This window comes from Pelophylax lessonae (genome assembly GCF_965119305.1).
Source record: "Pelophylax lessonae genome assembly, chromosome: 4".
In the NCBI taxonomy this organism is placed as follows: Eukaryota; Metazoa; Chordata; class Amphibia; order Anura; family Ranidae; genus Pelophylax; species Pelophylax lessonae.
The window spans coordinates 555,211,937-555,224,793 of NC_138771.1; the positions used below are offsets into that span (position 1 = coordinate 555,211,937).

General features: G+C 43.3%; 1 protein-coding gene across 1 annotated transcript in view; it reads right to left on the minus strand.

Annotated features, from left to right (window-relative positions):
* The window catches only part of UBE2D4 (ubiquitin conjugating enzyme E2 D4), a 33,963-nt gene extending 26,041 nt beyond the window's left edge, over positions 1 to 7,922 (minus strand). The window contains exons 1-2 of the mRNA XM_082254642.1: positions 7,776 to 7,922; positions 184 to 247 (exon numbers count right to left, since the gene is read on the minus strand). Coding sequence (XP_082110768.1) covers positions 184 to 247; positions 7,776 to 7,799 — 88 coding nt within the window. The 5' untranslated portion in view covers positions 7,800 to 7,922. The remainder of the gene's footprint in view (positions 1 to 183; positions 248 to 7,775) is intronic.
* Positions 7,923 to 12,857: the final 4,935 nt, after the last annotated feature.

Sequence of the window (12,857 nt, forward strand, 5' to 3'; positions counted from 1 at the left end):
GGACAATGAGGAGTGATACGTGTAGGAGAACTGCATGGTCTAGTCTCAGGTACACAAGTGCCAATAGTATAATGGTGATGATTTAAACATAATAATAACTATTACTTATGTCTGGTGTGTATTTGTAATAAGAACCAATTTGGCTACTAATGTACAATGTAACGTATAGGATGCAATACGTACAGTCCTCTCCCACGGGACCAGCGGAACACTGCGCTGGGGGGTCCCTCTGCAAATCCATAAGTTCCTGCAGACAAAAGACAACAATCTGATTTTAGAAAATAAAAAACATTTCAGAATAAACATCCAACTAAGTCATGTGTATATTAAATTAGTAGATCATTTTATTTTTAGTGCCATGACATGCATCAGAGACTTTAAAGAGCGAATATCACTAAGACTGCCACAAAAGTCTACACACAAAAAAGCTGTCAAGTCAATGATGCCAAGGTGTAGAAACCCAGGACTGATCAGAATGAGTGGTGGTCTGCACGGTATTTTTTACTTTCCTAAAATTTACTGTAAAAAATAAATATTAGATGTACATATTTTTACAGGAAAGAAAAAATGTGCATTTATTACTTTTTTACATGAGCCTGAAAAGCATTCCACCCACAATCAGTGTATCACAGGTGCAATGCTAGGCTCCTGCAGACTTTTCCCCCATTTCTATGTCTGCACTGAGATACGAGCTTTCATTTGGAGAGTTGGGACAATTGTCAAAGGACTACAAGTGCACCGATCACTGCACTCGTTTTCCATTGAAAATTACAGGTCTGCCTGCCATGGTGGCAGATGGGCCTTGTAGTTCATTCAATCACAGATCTCTGTAAATGATCGATAAAAATTGTGTGGATAGAACCCCGCCCAGCCGTGCTGATCTCAAAAGTGACAGCTGCTGCATGGTAGAAGAACCCCAGTTTGCTGTTGGGGGAATAAAGCAGATTGTTGGGATGGGGAGGGCTCCATGGTACAAAAGATGGAGTTCACCTTTAAAGAAGATGTCTCACTTGAAAAATTTTACTTTTTAAAATGACATAAAGCACCTGTTCAAATCCGCTCCTTTGTTGCCAAGAAGCATAATCAAACAGTTTTCTCCCTGCTGTCAGATCTTCATGCTAGAACAGGGACATCGGTGAGTGACAGCTCTGGTCTCTGGCAGTAGGAGCCGTTCTGGAGACCAGGGTTGCCATTCTTAAAAATCACACAACCTGTAGAGAGGTGCGTCTGTTTTAGTTACATAGTTTGTGAGGTTAAAAAAAAGACATCAATCAGTCCACCCAGTTCAACCTATGATGTGTGTGTTTGCTGTTAACCGTACATTGTATACCCCTGTATGTTGTGGTCTTTATTGTGCCCATCCAATAGTTTTTTGAAACCATCGATGATCCCTGCTGATACGACTGCTTGTGGAAGAGAATTCCACATCCTTACTGCTCTGACAATGAAAAACCCCCTACATATTTTAAGGTTAAACCGTTTTTCCTCTAGTTTTATAGTTACATATATACATAGTCTATCTGCAGCTGCTTGCAAGAAGCATACAAAGAGCCGGCCAATGGATCACACAGCCCCGTCCGTAGGGCTGATTAAGCTTTCATTTTTATGTATAAACAGGCCATGCTAGAGCTGGTATACACGTGGCACCAGCCTGATCGTTTAGTCATATAAAAGAAAGATTACACAACACTACTGCCCTGTGAGATCCATCAGTGGGACTTTGTATGTTTACAAGCAGCCGCAGAGAGACCACACAACCCCAAAGCTCTTTCACTTATATGAATGAACAATCAGCAATGCTTGTTTATTCATATTTGTAAAAGATCACTTAGAGCTACGGCTCTCTGAAATCTACCTTCGGCTGCTTGTGTACATACATGGCACTGGCAGATTATACAGAGCTTTTACGATTTATGAAAGAATGGACAGGACTAATTGTTTATTTAAAATAGTGAAACATCATACAGCTTAGAGAAGGGGTGGAGGCTCTGTTCTTGCTGTACCCCCCTCCCAGGAACGCCCATAATTTGGGCTTCTGAATGGGGTGACGTAACAGCCAGTATAAAAAGGTGCATTTAGGGAACAATGGGGCCACTAACTGGATGTTATATGCACTTAGTCCCCTGTGGAATTAAATATATTTTTAATTTTTCACACTTACACAATAGGGCCACAACAGTTCTTTACCACCTAGAAAAGGTAAAGAATTAGAAAATCTATAACTTACGAACTCAAAATCTTTACTGTCCAATTCTTGTTTTAGCTATAATAAAGGTACACGACTACTGTACAATGGCCAAGCCTTCCATATCTGCACACTAACTATCCTCTGTTCTTTCAGGTTTTGATATCAGGACGAATACAAAAAGTCAAAGAACCCTTCATTAAGAAATCAACAGTAATGTGTTTAAAATGTGCCTCTAAACCAACACATTTAGGACTCATGCACACAGGGCATCTGAAAGAGCCCCTTTGAACGCCAGAACTTTGTGTGTGCGTTTGGGCGTCAATGCATTCTACTGGGCAGAATACTAATTTATTCTTCCCAATGGAATGCATTTATGTGCATAGCGTATAAGCGAGTTTAGATGCGTTCATGCTCCTCTCAAGGATGTGCCTTTGATGTGTTTTTTTCTGCCTGTGAACACTCTCCTTCGAGTATTCCTGTAAACGCATGGACACATAGGCTTACATAGCGGTGCTCCTATAGACTGGGAAAAAATGCTCAATTCCTGTAGAAGTGGTATTTTTTTATGCTTTGTATGCATAAGGCCTAAAGCTATCCAACTTTTGTGGTTAGATTTCCTTCAGATTTACCTTTTCTATGTAGTGCAAGGGCCTGCCAGATTGCATACAAATTGAAAGTGTTTAGGTTTGACCTCATATTATATGGTTTTGGTAAGTCTAAAAGGAAAAAGTCTTCAGAAAATCTTATAGTGTGTATGGCCCATTAGACCAAATATGTTAATGAACATGCTCCTGAAAAACAACATTTTATTTGTATATGTCCTGTGTTTAGTTAAATCATACAAGCACAGGCACTTTCTTATACAACAATGACTCACTTTAGCAGTAGTGTTGTCACCCTTGCACACTCCTGAATGAGCAGTCGCACCAAAACACAATGTGCTTGAAGATTCTGCTGTGGTTACCGCTTTAAAAAGAATATTCAATCACTCCTGGAGCGTACACGTCAGCAGGAAGATCTTACAAATAGCCTACAGGATTGTGCACAGCAAAGGGATAGAAAGCATGAACAATGTCTGAGGGACTACAGTGGTAAGATTTCAGTGCTTCAATTCCCATCTTCCTCTGCTATTGCAGGAGAGATCTCGCTATCCCTTTTATTTTAGACTGTGCCACATCTATACAGAAGGACTGATGGACAAGAACCGACCTGAGAACTGTAGTGAGGGGATCTCTCAACTTAAAAAGGGACACAAAACTCTGGTTAAAAAAAAAAATGAGGTATATATTCTTAACTCAAGAATACCTTCTATTTGCTGCTGACTTTGTTAGAGGGTGGCTACATTTGTTCCTCATGGTCCCACTGTATGTAGGAATGTAGCCACCCTCTCTGAGGATGAGATGAGTCCACCCTGAGATGGACTAGGGACTATGATGTGTAGTGAGCATTGAGCAGTGTACATGACCACAACTAACATGCACTGCTCATTCCAAACAAACAGAAGTGAGGGGGGAAAGGTTTGAGAAATCATGAAGGATGTTACAGGAGGTAGAAAAACACAGTAAAAAAACTTTCATGAAAAATAGATAACGGTCAATTAAATGGTGGGTGTGTGCATATGGATTGTATGGTGGGAAGGAGGATATTATTAACCACTTCCCGACCACCTGCCACCTATTTACTGCGGCAGGGTGGCTCTCCTGCGCAAACCGACGTAGACTTACGTCGGGTCACGCGCGGGAAGCTCCCGCCCCCACCCGGCAGCAGAGAAGCTGATGCACGGGTCAGGCGGCTCCGATTGCCGCCTGACACCCGCGATTTCTCCCCGCTGAGAGAGAGAAGGACGGTCGGCTGTTGTAAACACAGCCAACTGTTCTTTTCCCTGAAATGATCACAGAGCTCATGTGATCCTTCTATATAGGATTACATGTCTCTATGGTCGTTTCACAAGCCACGCTCTCCACAGTTAGAAACACTCCTCTAGGCTCACATTTAACCCCTTCATCACCCATTGGGTTAACCCCTTCCCTGCCAGTGTCATTATTACAGTAACCAGTGCTAAAAATATGCACTGATTACTGTAGTAATGACACCGGTTCCCCCGGGCCAAAAGTGGCAAAAAATGTCATCTGTCCACCGCAATGTCGCAGTCCCGCAAAAAAAAAATATATATATATATATATATATATATATATAAATAAATAAATAAATAAATAAATAATCGCAGATAGCAGCCAATACTAGAAAAAAAAAAAAAAGACAAATATTTTCCGTAGCTAGTAGACACGGTAACTTTTGCGCAAACCAATCAAAATACGCTTATTGCAATTTTTTCACCAAAAATACGTAGCAGAAAACAAATTGGCCTAAAATGTTAAAATTTTTTTTTTTTTTTTGAGGGTGTCATAGCAGAATGTGAAAAATATTGTTTTCAAAATTGTAGCTCTTTGTTTATAGCGGGGGAAAAAAGAAAAATATTGCACAGGTGAGCAAATACCACCAAAAGAAAGCTCTATTTGTGGGAAAAAAGGACATCAATTTTATTTGGGTACAGCGTCGAACAACCGCACAATCGTCTGTTAAAGTAATGCAGTGCCGAATCGCAAAATAGGGCCTGGTCATTAAGGGGGCAAATCCTTCCGGTCTTAAAGCGGTTAAAGCCTAGTACACAACAGTAGTTTTGTTTAACCCAGCAGGGCTGAACGAAAAAAAAAAAAAGAAAATGACAGCTTCGGAGGAGCTGCTGTACTAATCATGCAATGTTAGTTCAGCGATGTCCCCTGCTGTGCTATTGTGTCTGACAGGAGGACCCCCCCCCCCCCCAGAACACACTCCGGCCAATGGCTGGGCGCGCTGGCCGGGAGCGAATCGCCAGAACTTTATCGGTCATGCCCCATCGACAGAAGCTGGCCAAATGGCTGGCTGCTATGGGATTGACTGCAGTACACCCAGGCCGCATGCCGGCCAGTTTCTATTGAACCATCCGATGCCGCCTGACATTCAGCCCGTGTGTACTAGGCTTTAGTGTCAGATTTTAAAAAACTCATTGCTCGCTAGATCTAATCATTGTTAGTGAGTTAGTCACACAATTTTAAAAAGTAGAGCAAACATACGATTGCATGTATACAGAATTGTGAACTGATTAAATTGTTTACTTCTAGAAAAATGTGTAAAATGTCAAGGCTCATGCATCCCACTTCCCGCTGTAGAAAATATAGAGCAATTTGTATGGCTGTGCTGTTGTGTTGTATTTTGCCGTTTACAATTTCAGGTTTTGCTGCCACCAAACAGTATTTTCTACATTTTTTTTAACAAGATAATGTGACCCATCAACTGTGATCCTAATATGAATATAGAAAAATAAAAAAGTAGTTTTAAATGGCAGAGCTTGTGCATGGTCTAAGCTTTCCTGAGATAAGGGTTGTTACTATTTTTACTGCAAAGCCACAAAAAAAAAGAATGAAATCACTTCATTATGCTACAAATTAGGATTAACACTTCCGCCTATTGACATCAATATGCAAACAAAAATACAGCAGCAAATTCTTGTGATGTCACTGATTTGGCTAAAATCAAACATTTTCTTCTACTGCCTCTCCAGTTCAGTTGGTTGTGTAACTCAGGCTGGATTCACACCATTTTTGTAGCAATAAGGCCCCTTTCACACAGGCGGACTCGGTTTTGAGCAGACGGATGACAGCTCCGTCTCGGCTTACTTTGCAGAGACAGAGCTGTCAGAGCCCCGCTCTCCTCTATGGGAGAATGGATGAGAACGGACCGCCTGTCCTATCCGATCCTCCAGACGGATGGAAAATAAGGTTACCATCCGTCCAGATTTCACCGACAGGATCAGATAGCAGCGGGTGTCAGCAGACATGTCACCGCTGACACCCTGCTGCTCCATAGGGCTGCATGGGGCATCCGATCAGGTTGGCCTGAAAAACTGACAGGCGGACCGGATCGGAAAGCCTGTGTGAAAGGGGCCTAAGGGATTGCTGATGTTCACTGATCTCAAATAATGAGTATTAATGTTTGACAGCTGCTGATTACCAACATGCCTGAAATCTCTGGCAGCAGACCCTCCTCCACAAACTGGCTAAGCCAGGTGCAAAAATCCTGATATCTCACCAAAGCCCCCCAAAGGGAACCTAAAAAAATTTGTAAAAAAAAACAAAAACACACCAGTGACAGAATTACCAGGGTCACAAAGGTTGCACTTTTGACCAAGCTCTGGTGTTCTGCCACTGGGGGTCAGAGGGGCCCTTCATGGTTTCTTGCACCAGAGCCCTGAAGGTTCTAGTTATACCACTGGTGGGTCCATGGTTATAGTGACGAGATTTCCTATGCTCCATGGTTCTAGTAGAGCAGATCTCTCATGCTCTATGGTTCAAAGTGAGCAGATCTCCCATGCTCCATGGTTCCATCCTTCTAGATATTGGATCCATGGTTCTGGTAGAGCAGATCCCCCATGGCCCATGATTCTAGTAAGGCGCCCATGGTTCTGGTAGAGCAGATCTCCCATACTCCACGGTTCCATCCTTCTAGATATTGGATCCATGGTTCTGATAGAGCAGATCTCTCATGCTCTATGGTTCAAAGTGAGCAGATCTCCCATACTCCATGGTTCCATCCTTCTAGATATTGGATCCATGGTTCTGGTAGAGCAGATCCCACATGGTTCTAGTGAGCATTCTGCCCATGTATAGACAACCCCGATGTTAAACAGCTAAACATCTACCACACTGTGTGCCCATATACAGAACAATTGGATCTCAGCGCCAACATTATACAGGATTTCACACTTTACCCCCCCCCCCCTATATTATGAGGTTGGCCCAGAGAAATATTTCCCATCCCCCCATATACCATGCTTATTACCCCTATGTATGTGACTTGTACATTGATGCATTGAAAGCTCTGGTCTGCCAGGTTGGCCATATCTGCAATGTATATTATATATCCTGTAGAGGAAGAGTCCTGGTGACAATGCTTGTCTATGGCCATCCTGCCTCCACCCATAGGAAGGTATGGACATGTCCTGAGCAGTGATCCCCGGACTCCCTCACCCCCACTGTCCCCTCTTCCCATGTAAGGTCTGTCCCCAGCAGCTGGCCTAGCGATCACTATTTGGCAAAAGGTTCAAGAGAGAAAGGGGAGGGGGAGGTGTGAGAGCAGCTGTCACAATCGACGCACGCGCACTACAAAAGCGCCTCAGTCACTCTCCCGGCGCATGCGCCCTCAATACTCCAAACCCGTTCTGCACCACTGCGCATGCGCGGTTCTAGTTCTCTCAGGAGGCGAGTCCTCAGTGACAGCCGGAGCGCACGCGCAGACTCTACGCCTCTTGGCTCAGTATCTGGCAAGCAGCTCCGCGCCGTCCTTGCCTACACCGGGAGCCCCCGTGTGATTCGGCCCCCCCACACTCTCCCCCCTCCTCTCCTCCCGGCAGCCTGCCAGCGCATCGTTGCTCCTTGACACCCTCCGCCCAATGACGGAGCTCTCCTAGGCGGAAGAAGCGGCCCGGGGTCTCTCCGTGCGGGGTGAGGACCCTGGCCCGCTACGGTCGGGCGGCTCCTGCTCGTCTCACCTTCTGAATCCTTTTCAGCGCCATGTTGTCCCAGAGCCAGCGGAGCGAGCTGTGCTGGGGGCAGCAGGAGCCCGACACTGACACGTAGCCCCGCCCTCAGCGAGCACTGCGCACGTCCGCGTGGTGGCTTCTGGGAAATGTAGTGTTTGTCGGCTCTTGGGGCATGGTGGGAGCGGTGTATGCTGGGTGATACGGACCTTCTCGTCGCTGCTGCGCATGCGTGGTAATTCCTTCACGCTGGACACTGTACACTGTGTGAGGTCACGTGGTGCTGACCCGGGGGTATGAGGAGAGCTCTCCGCACACTACATGAGGTGTGAATGACTACTTCGACATGTGTGTACCTGCCTGACATCCACTGTGTTACATAGAGAACACATAACGAATTCCTGCGCTAACAGACAACAAAACCCCTTTCACTGTGCTCCGCCCACAATACTCCTTCCTACACCCACATGCTGGAAACGTACACCCTCTAGTGTCTATCAGTTCCCTCCTAGGCTGGCCATACACTATACAATTTTCTTATTCAATTTCCTTTAGATTTACCTTAAACTATGTAGTACAAGGGCCTGCCTGATTGCATACAAATTGAAAGTTTGTAGGTTTGACCCTATATTACATGGTTTTGGTAAATCTAAAGGAAAGTTGAACAAGAAAATTGTATAGTGTATGGCCAGCCTTAGAGTGTCATCAATTAAAGGGAAATCTTATTTCCCTTAAATATACGAAATCAGTGAAAAAAAAGATAAAAGAAAATATAATGATCAGTGAAAAAATATTCAAAATCTGTGAAATGTAAAGAAAAAAAATATACAAAACAATACATGAAACCAGTGAAAAATCCTTATATGAAATCAGTGAAAAATATCCAATTCAGTGAAAAAAATGACAAGTAAAAAAAGTTTTAAAAACCAGTGGAAAAAAAAATACAATAAGTGGGGGGAAATTCAGTGAAAAGTTACACAATCAGTGAAAAAGACGGTAAAAATACAAAATCTGTGAAAAAAATCATTGCAAAAAAAGTGAAAAATACATGAAATCAATAAACAAAAATATACCAAATCAGTGGGGAAAAAAACAGTGAAAAATTATACCAAATCAGGAAAAAAAAGGAGAAAATATACAAAATCCATAAAAAAATATATAAAATCAGTAAAAAAAAGTGAAAAATATATGAAATCCGTGAAAAAAAATTATACAAAATCAGTAAAAAAAATTAAAAATCGGTGGAAAAATATATGAAGATCAGTAAACAAAAAAAAATATATTCAAAATACGTGAAATTTAAGGAAAAAAAGTGAAATGGTTATATAAAAACAGTGAAAAATAAATCTGAAAAATTACAAAATCGGTGAAAAAGACAGTAAGTATACAAAATCAGGGAAAAAAGGTAAAAAAAAGTTATAAAATCTGTAAAAAAAATCAGTTAAAAAAGAAAAAACAAATATGAAATCAGTATTTTTTCCCAGTTGTGTTCTCTAGTGGGTGCAAGCAGCCAGGCACATGGTAGATTCCCATTCTCCCTTCACAAGAACCAGGCCATGTTTTTTTTTTAGATTTATTGCTTATTATTACCTTCCCACCCAGGCTATAGTAATATGATGGCCGGGCGGGAGCACTGTTGTTCTGGGAAGATGTCACATGGCGTCCTCCCAGGAAAGCGTCTCACGCACGCCCCGGGGTCCACGCTTTGGTGCGATCTGTCACCTGCTCTGTCCACCGGACACGGCCAATGACAGATCACTGTACCAGCTAGCTGCCGCTACCATGTGATCGCTCTGGCCAATCATGACAGTTGCACACAATGAAAGACTTTTTTACATGCCTTTCATTGTGTACAATTGTGATGAGCTCTGTAATTGGTCACAGCCATCACATGGTATAGACAGGGCCAATCACAGCCCACCTGTACCATGTGACTAACTGTGGCCAATCACGGCTAATCACTGTAGTAAACACTGAATGAGTAGTTTTCATTCAGAAATAAAAAGTTGCTTATAACTGTAAAATTCACAGTTTTAAGCAACAATAGTGTGTAAAAATTGGATTTTTGTCTTACTGTAAAATCCTTTTCTCTGATGTTCATTGACGGACACAGCTCCAGAATCTTCTTGACCGTTGGGTTATGCTGCCCCCTACAGGAGTAGGATACTAGGCAGGAAAAAGCTTTACCACGGCTATGGTCAGTCCCAGGACGTATACTCACACTTCCTCCTATAGGCACTCAGTTTTGTAACCAGTGTGTCAGAAGAAATATAACCCAACTCCACAGCGGGGTGCTGTGTCCATCAATGAACATCAGAAAAGGATTTTAGGGTAAAACAAAAATCCAATTTTCTCTTTTGTTCATTGACGGACACAGCTCCAGAATCTTCTTGACCATTGGGACGTCCCAAAGCAGTGTCAAATATGAGGGGTGGGAAAAAAACACAGCAGAAATAATTTCCCAAAGGCTAAACCTAGCCAACCAGGTAACATGGAGCTCAACCAGGAACAGCTGGAGCTCACCCTGAAACATACACCCTCAAAGAGGACCAAGCCCTCTCAAACAGCAGCCAGCAAAACCTTGCGGTCAAAGCAGCATCCGCAGATGCCAACACATCCACTTTGTAAAAATTTTGTGAAAGTGTGCACAAACGACCAGCTGGCCACCTTGCAAACCTGCGTCACTGACGCCTGATGACGGAAGTCCCAGGAAGCACTCAGCGCCAGAGTAGAGTGTGCCATAACAGGAAAAGGAGGAACCTGACCCCTGAATGAATAGGCCGGTGTTCTAAAATTTAGTCGGACCCGTGAAAATTCCGGACCCTCGTCACTTCCGGTCACTTCCGGGGACGCTCCGTCACCACCAGCTGCTGCGAACCCCGTAATTCTAAGACTTACGAACAGCTGACTGAGAGGAGGTGGGACGCACACACCGCTGCAGGATAATGTTACAACACCGCTGCGTCATCGAGCAAGGAACATGTTGCAGAGCTGACTTAGAGGAGGCGGGAAGGAAGTGAATACTCATACTAAATAGTAATGATAAAAAATGTTTAGTATTTCTTATTATTTTTTTTTTATCATTACTATTTAGTATGAGTATTCACTTCCTTCCCGCCTCCTCTAAGTCCACTCTGTAACATGTTCCTTGCCTGATGACGCGGCGGTGTTGTCATATAATCCCGCAGCGGTGTGTGCGTCCCACCTCAGCCCCTCCTCCTCTCAGTCAGCTGTTCGTAAGCCTTAGAATTTCATCGGACCTTGAAAATGCCTTGTGCGCATGCTGGGTTATGACGTAGCCTCACCGGAAGTGACGAGGGTCCGGAATTTTCATGGGTCCGACGAAATTTTAGAACACCTGCACCATCGTCTGTCTGATCCATCTGGAAATGGTGGCGGCAGACGCGGCCAACCCCTTGCAAGGTTCTTCCATAAGGACAAATAGCGATAAAAAATGCTAGGATCGGAGATCCCAGCAAGGAACTAGGTCCTTACTCCTGACTAGGCAGAAAAAAAACTGAGTGCCTATAGCAGGAAGTGGGAGTATATCCCCTGGGACTGCCCCATAGGTGTGGTAAAGCTTTATCCTGCCTAGTGTTCTACTCCTGTAGCCAGGGCTGCTGTTAGAAATCGCGGGGCCCCGTACAGACTACCTGGCAGGGCCCCCCCCCAATAAAATATTAAAGATATATTTAGCTAAAATTACAACAAAATCACTATTAGCAGACACAAATATAACATAACTCTCATAATTCCTGCTAAATCTAAAAAAAAAAAACTATGTTAAATAAAAAAGAAGATGAGATGAGAAAAATATACAGGCTGGGAAGTTGGAGCTCAGTGATCAGAGAGACAGAGAGAGAGAAACAAAGTTACAATTTACAAATAAACTCCTGAGCAGAGATAAGTGCTGGGAGGAGGGGGGCCACACAAGGGAGGGGGATTAGGGAGGGACAACTGTCTCTTTCTCAACAGATACAAGCTGATAGCAGGGAGAGGGAAAGATCAGATTCAGGTGCTGGAAGAAGATTTCTGTATTTGTTGTCCATCACTAATCCCCCTCTCTGTGTGGGCCCCCTACAAGAGGGCTGGTGGTCCCCCCCTATCAGCGGCCCTGCCTGTAGGGGGCAGCATAACCCAATGGTCAAGAAGAGTCTGGAGCTGTGTCTGTCAATGAACAAAAGAGAAAAATGTTTTTAAAAGCTGTATGTAAAATAAAAAAATAAAAAAAAATTGTAAAAAAATAAAAAAAATTGGAAATAAATGATTAACATTTTTTTTTTGACATGCTGTTACCAGTCAGTGTCCCTGATTACTGCCACACCAGTTATATGATGACACTATACTGCACTGGTGACAGTATGTAAGCAAAATAAATAAATAAATAAAAATAAATTTCATTTACCAAAAAATTGTGACAAAAAATTACAACTTCAAAAAACTTGTCATGCCTCTTACTAAATATCTTGTACTGCCTTCTTTCCAATCAATTGGGGGATATTTGTACTGTCCTGACATTTTCAAGCCGTTTAGAAATGAGATTGGCTGTCTTTTCAGATATATTCTGTATACCGTAGTTTTTGGACTCTATAACTTTCCTACAGACTTGGATTGCACCGATACTGATACCGGTGGCGATACTAACCATATGCACGAGTATCGGTACTCATGCACATGCTCTGATACCTAAAATCAATACTTTCAGGCTCGGTTCTTTTAGCTGTCAGTAGGGCAATGTTGCCCCCACTGAAATGTAACCCCCCCCCCAAAAAAAAAACAGTAATTATTGGTTGTTTCGGAGTGGAGCTGCCGCGTCCTTAAAGCGGAGTTCCACCCTGGGAAAGTTTTTTTTTAATAAAAATACCCCCGGGACAGTCAGGGCTAGTGCATTCCACAATGGCTAGCCTCTGATCTGTCCCGGGTTGCACTTACCTTTTAGAAGAAATACTTACCTTGAAAATGTATTGTCCAGCGCTGCCATCTCAGGTGTGGGCAGCTTGAAGCCAACGCGATCCTCTTTTGTGTCCTCTTCCGTCTTCTTTGGTCCCACGATGCACTGCACCGGCCCCGCTGTCACTTCCGGGGGGCGCAGCG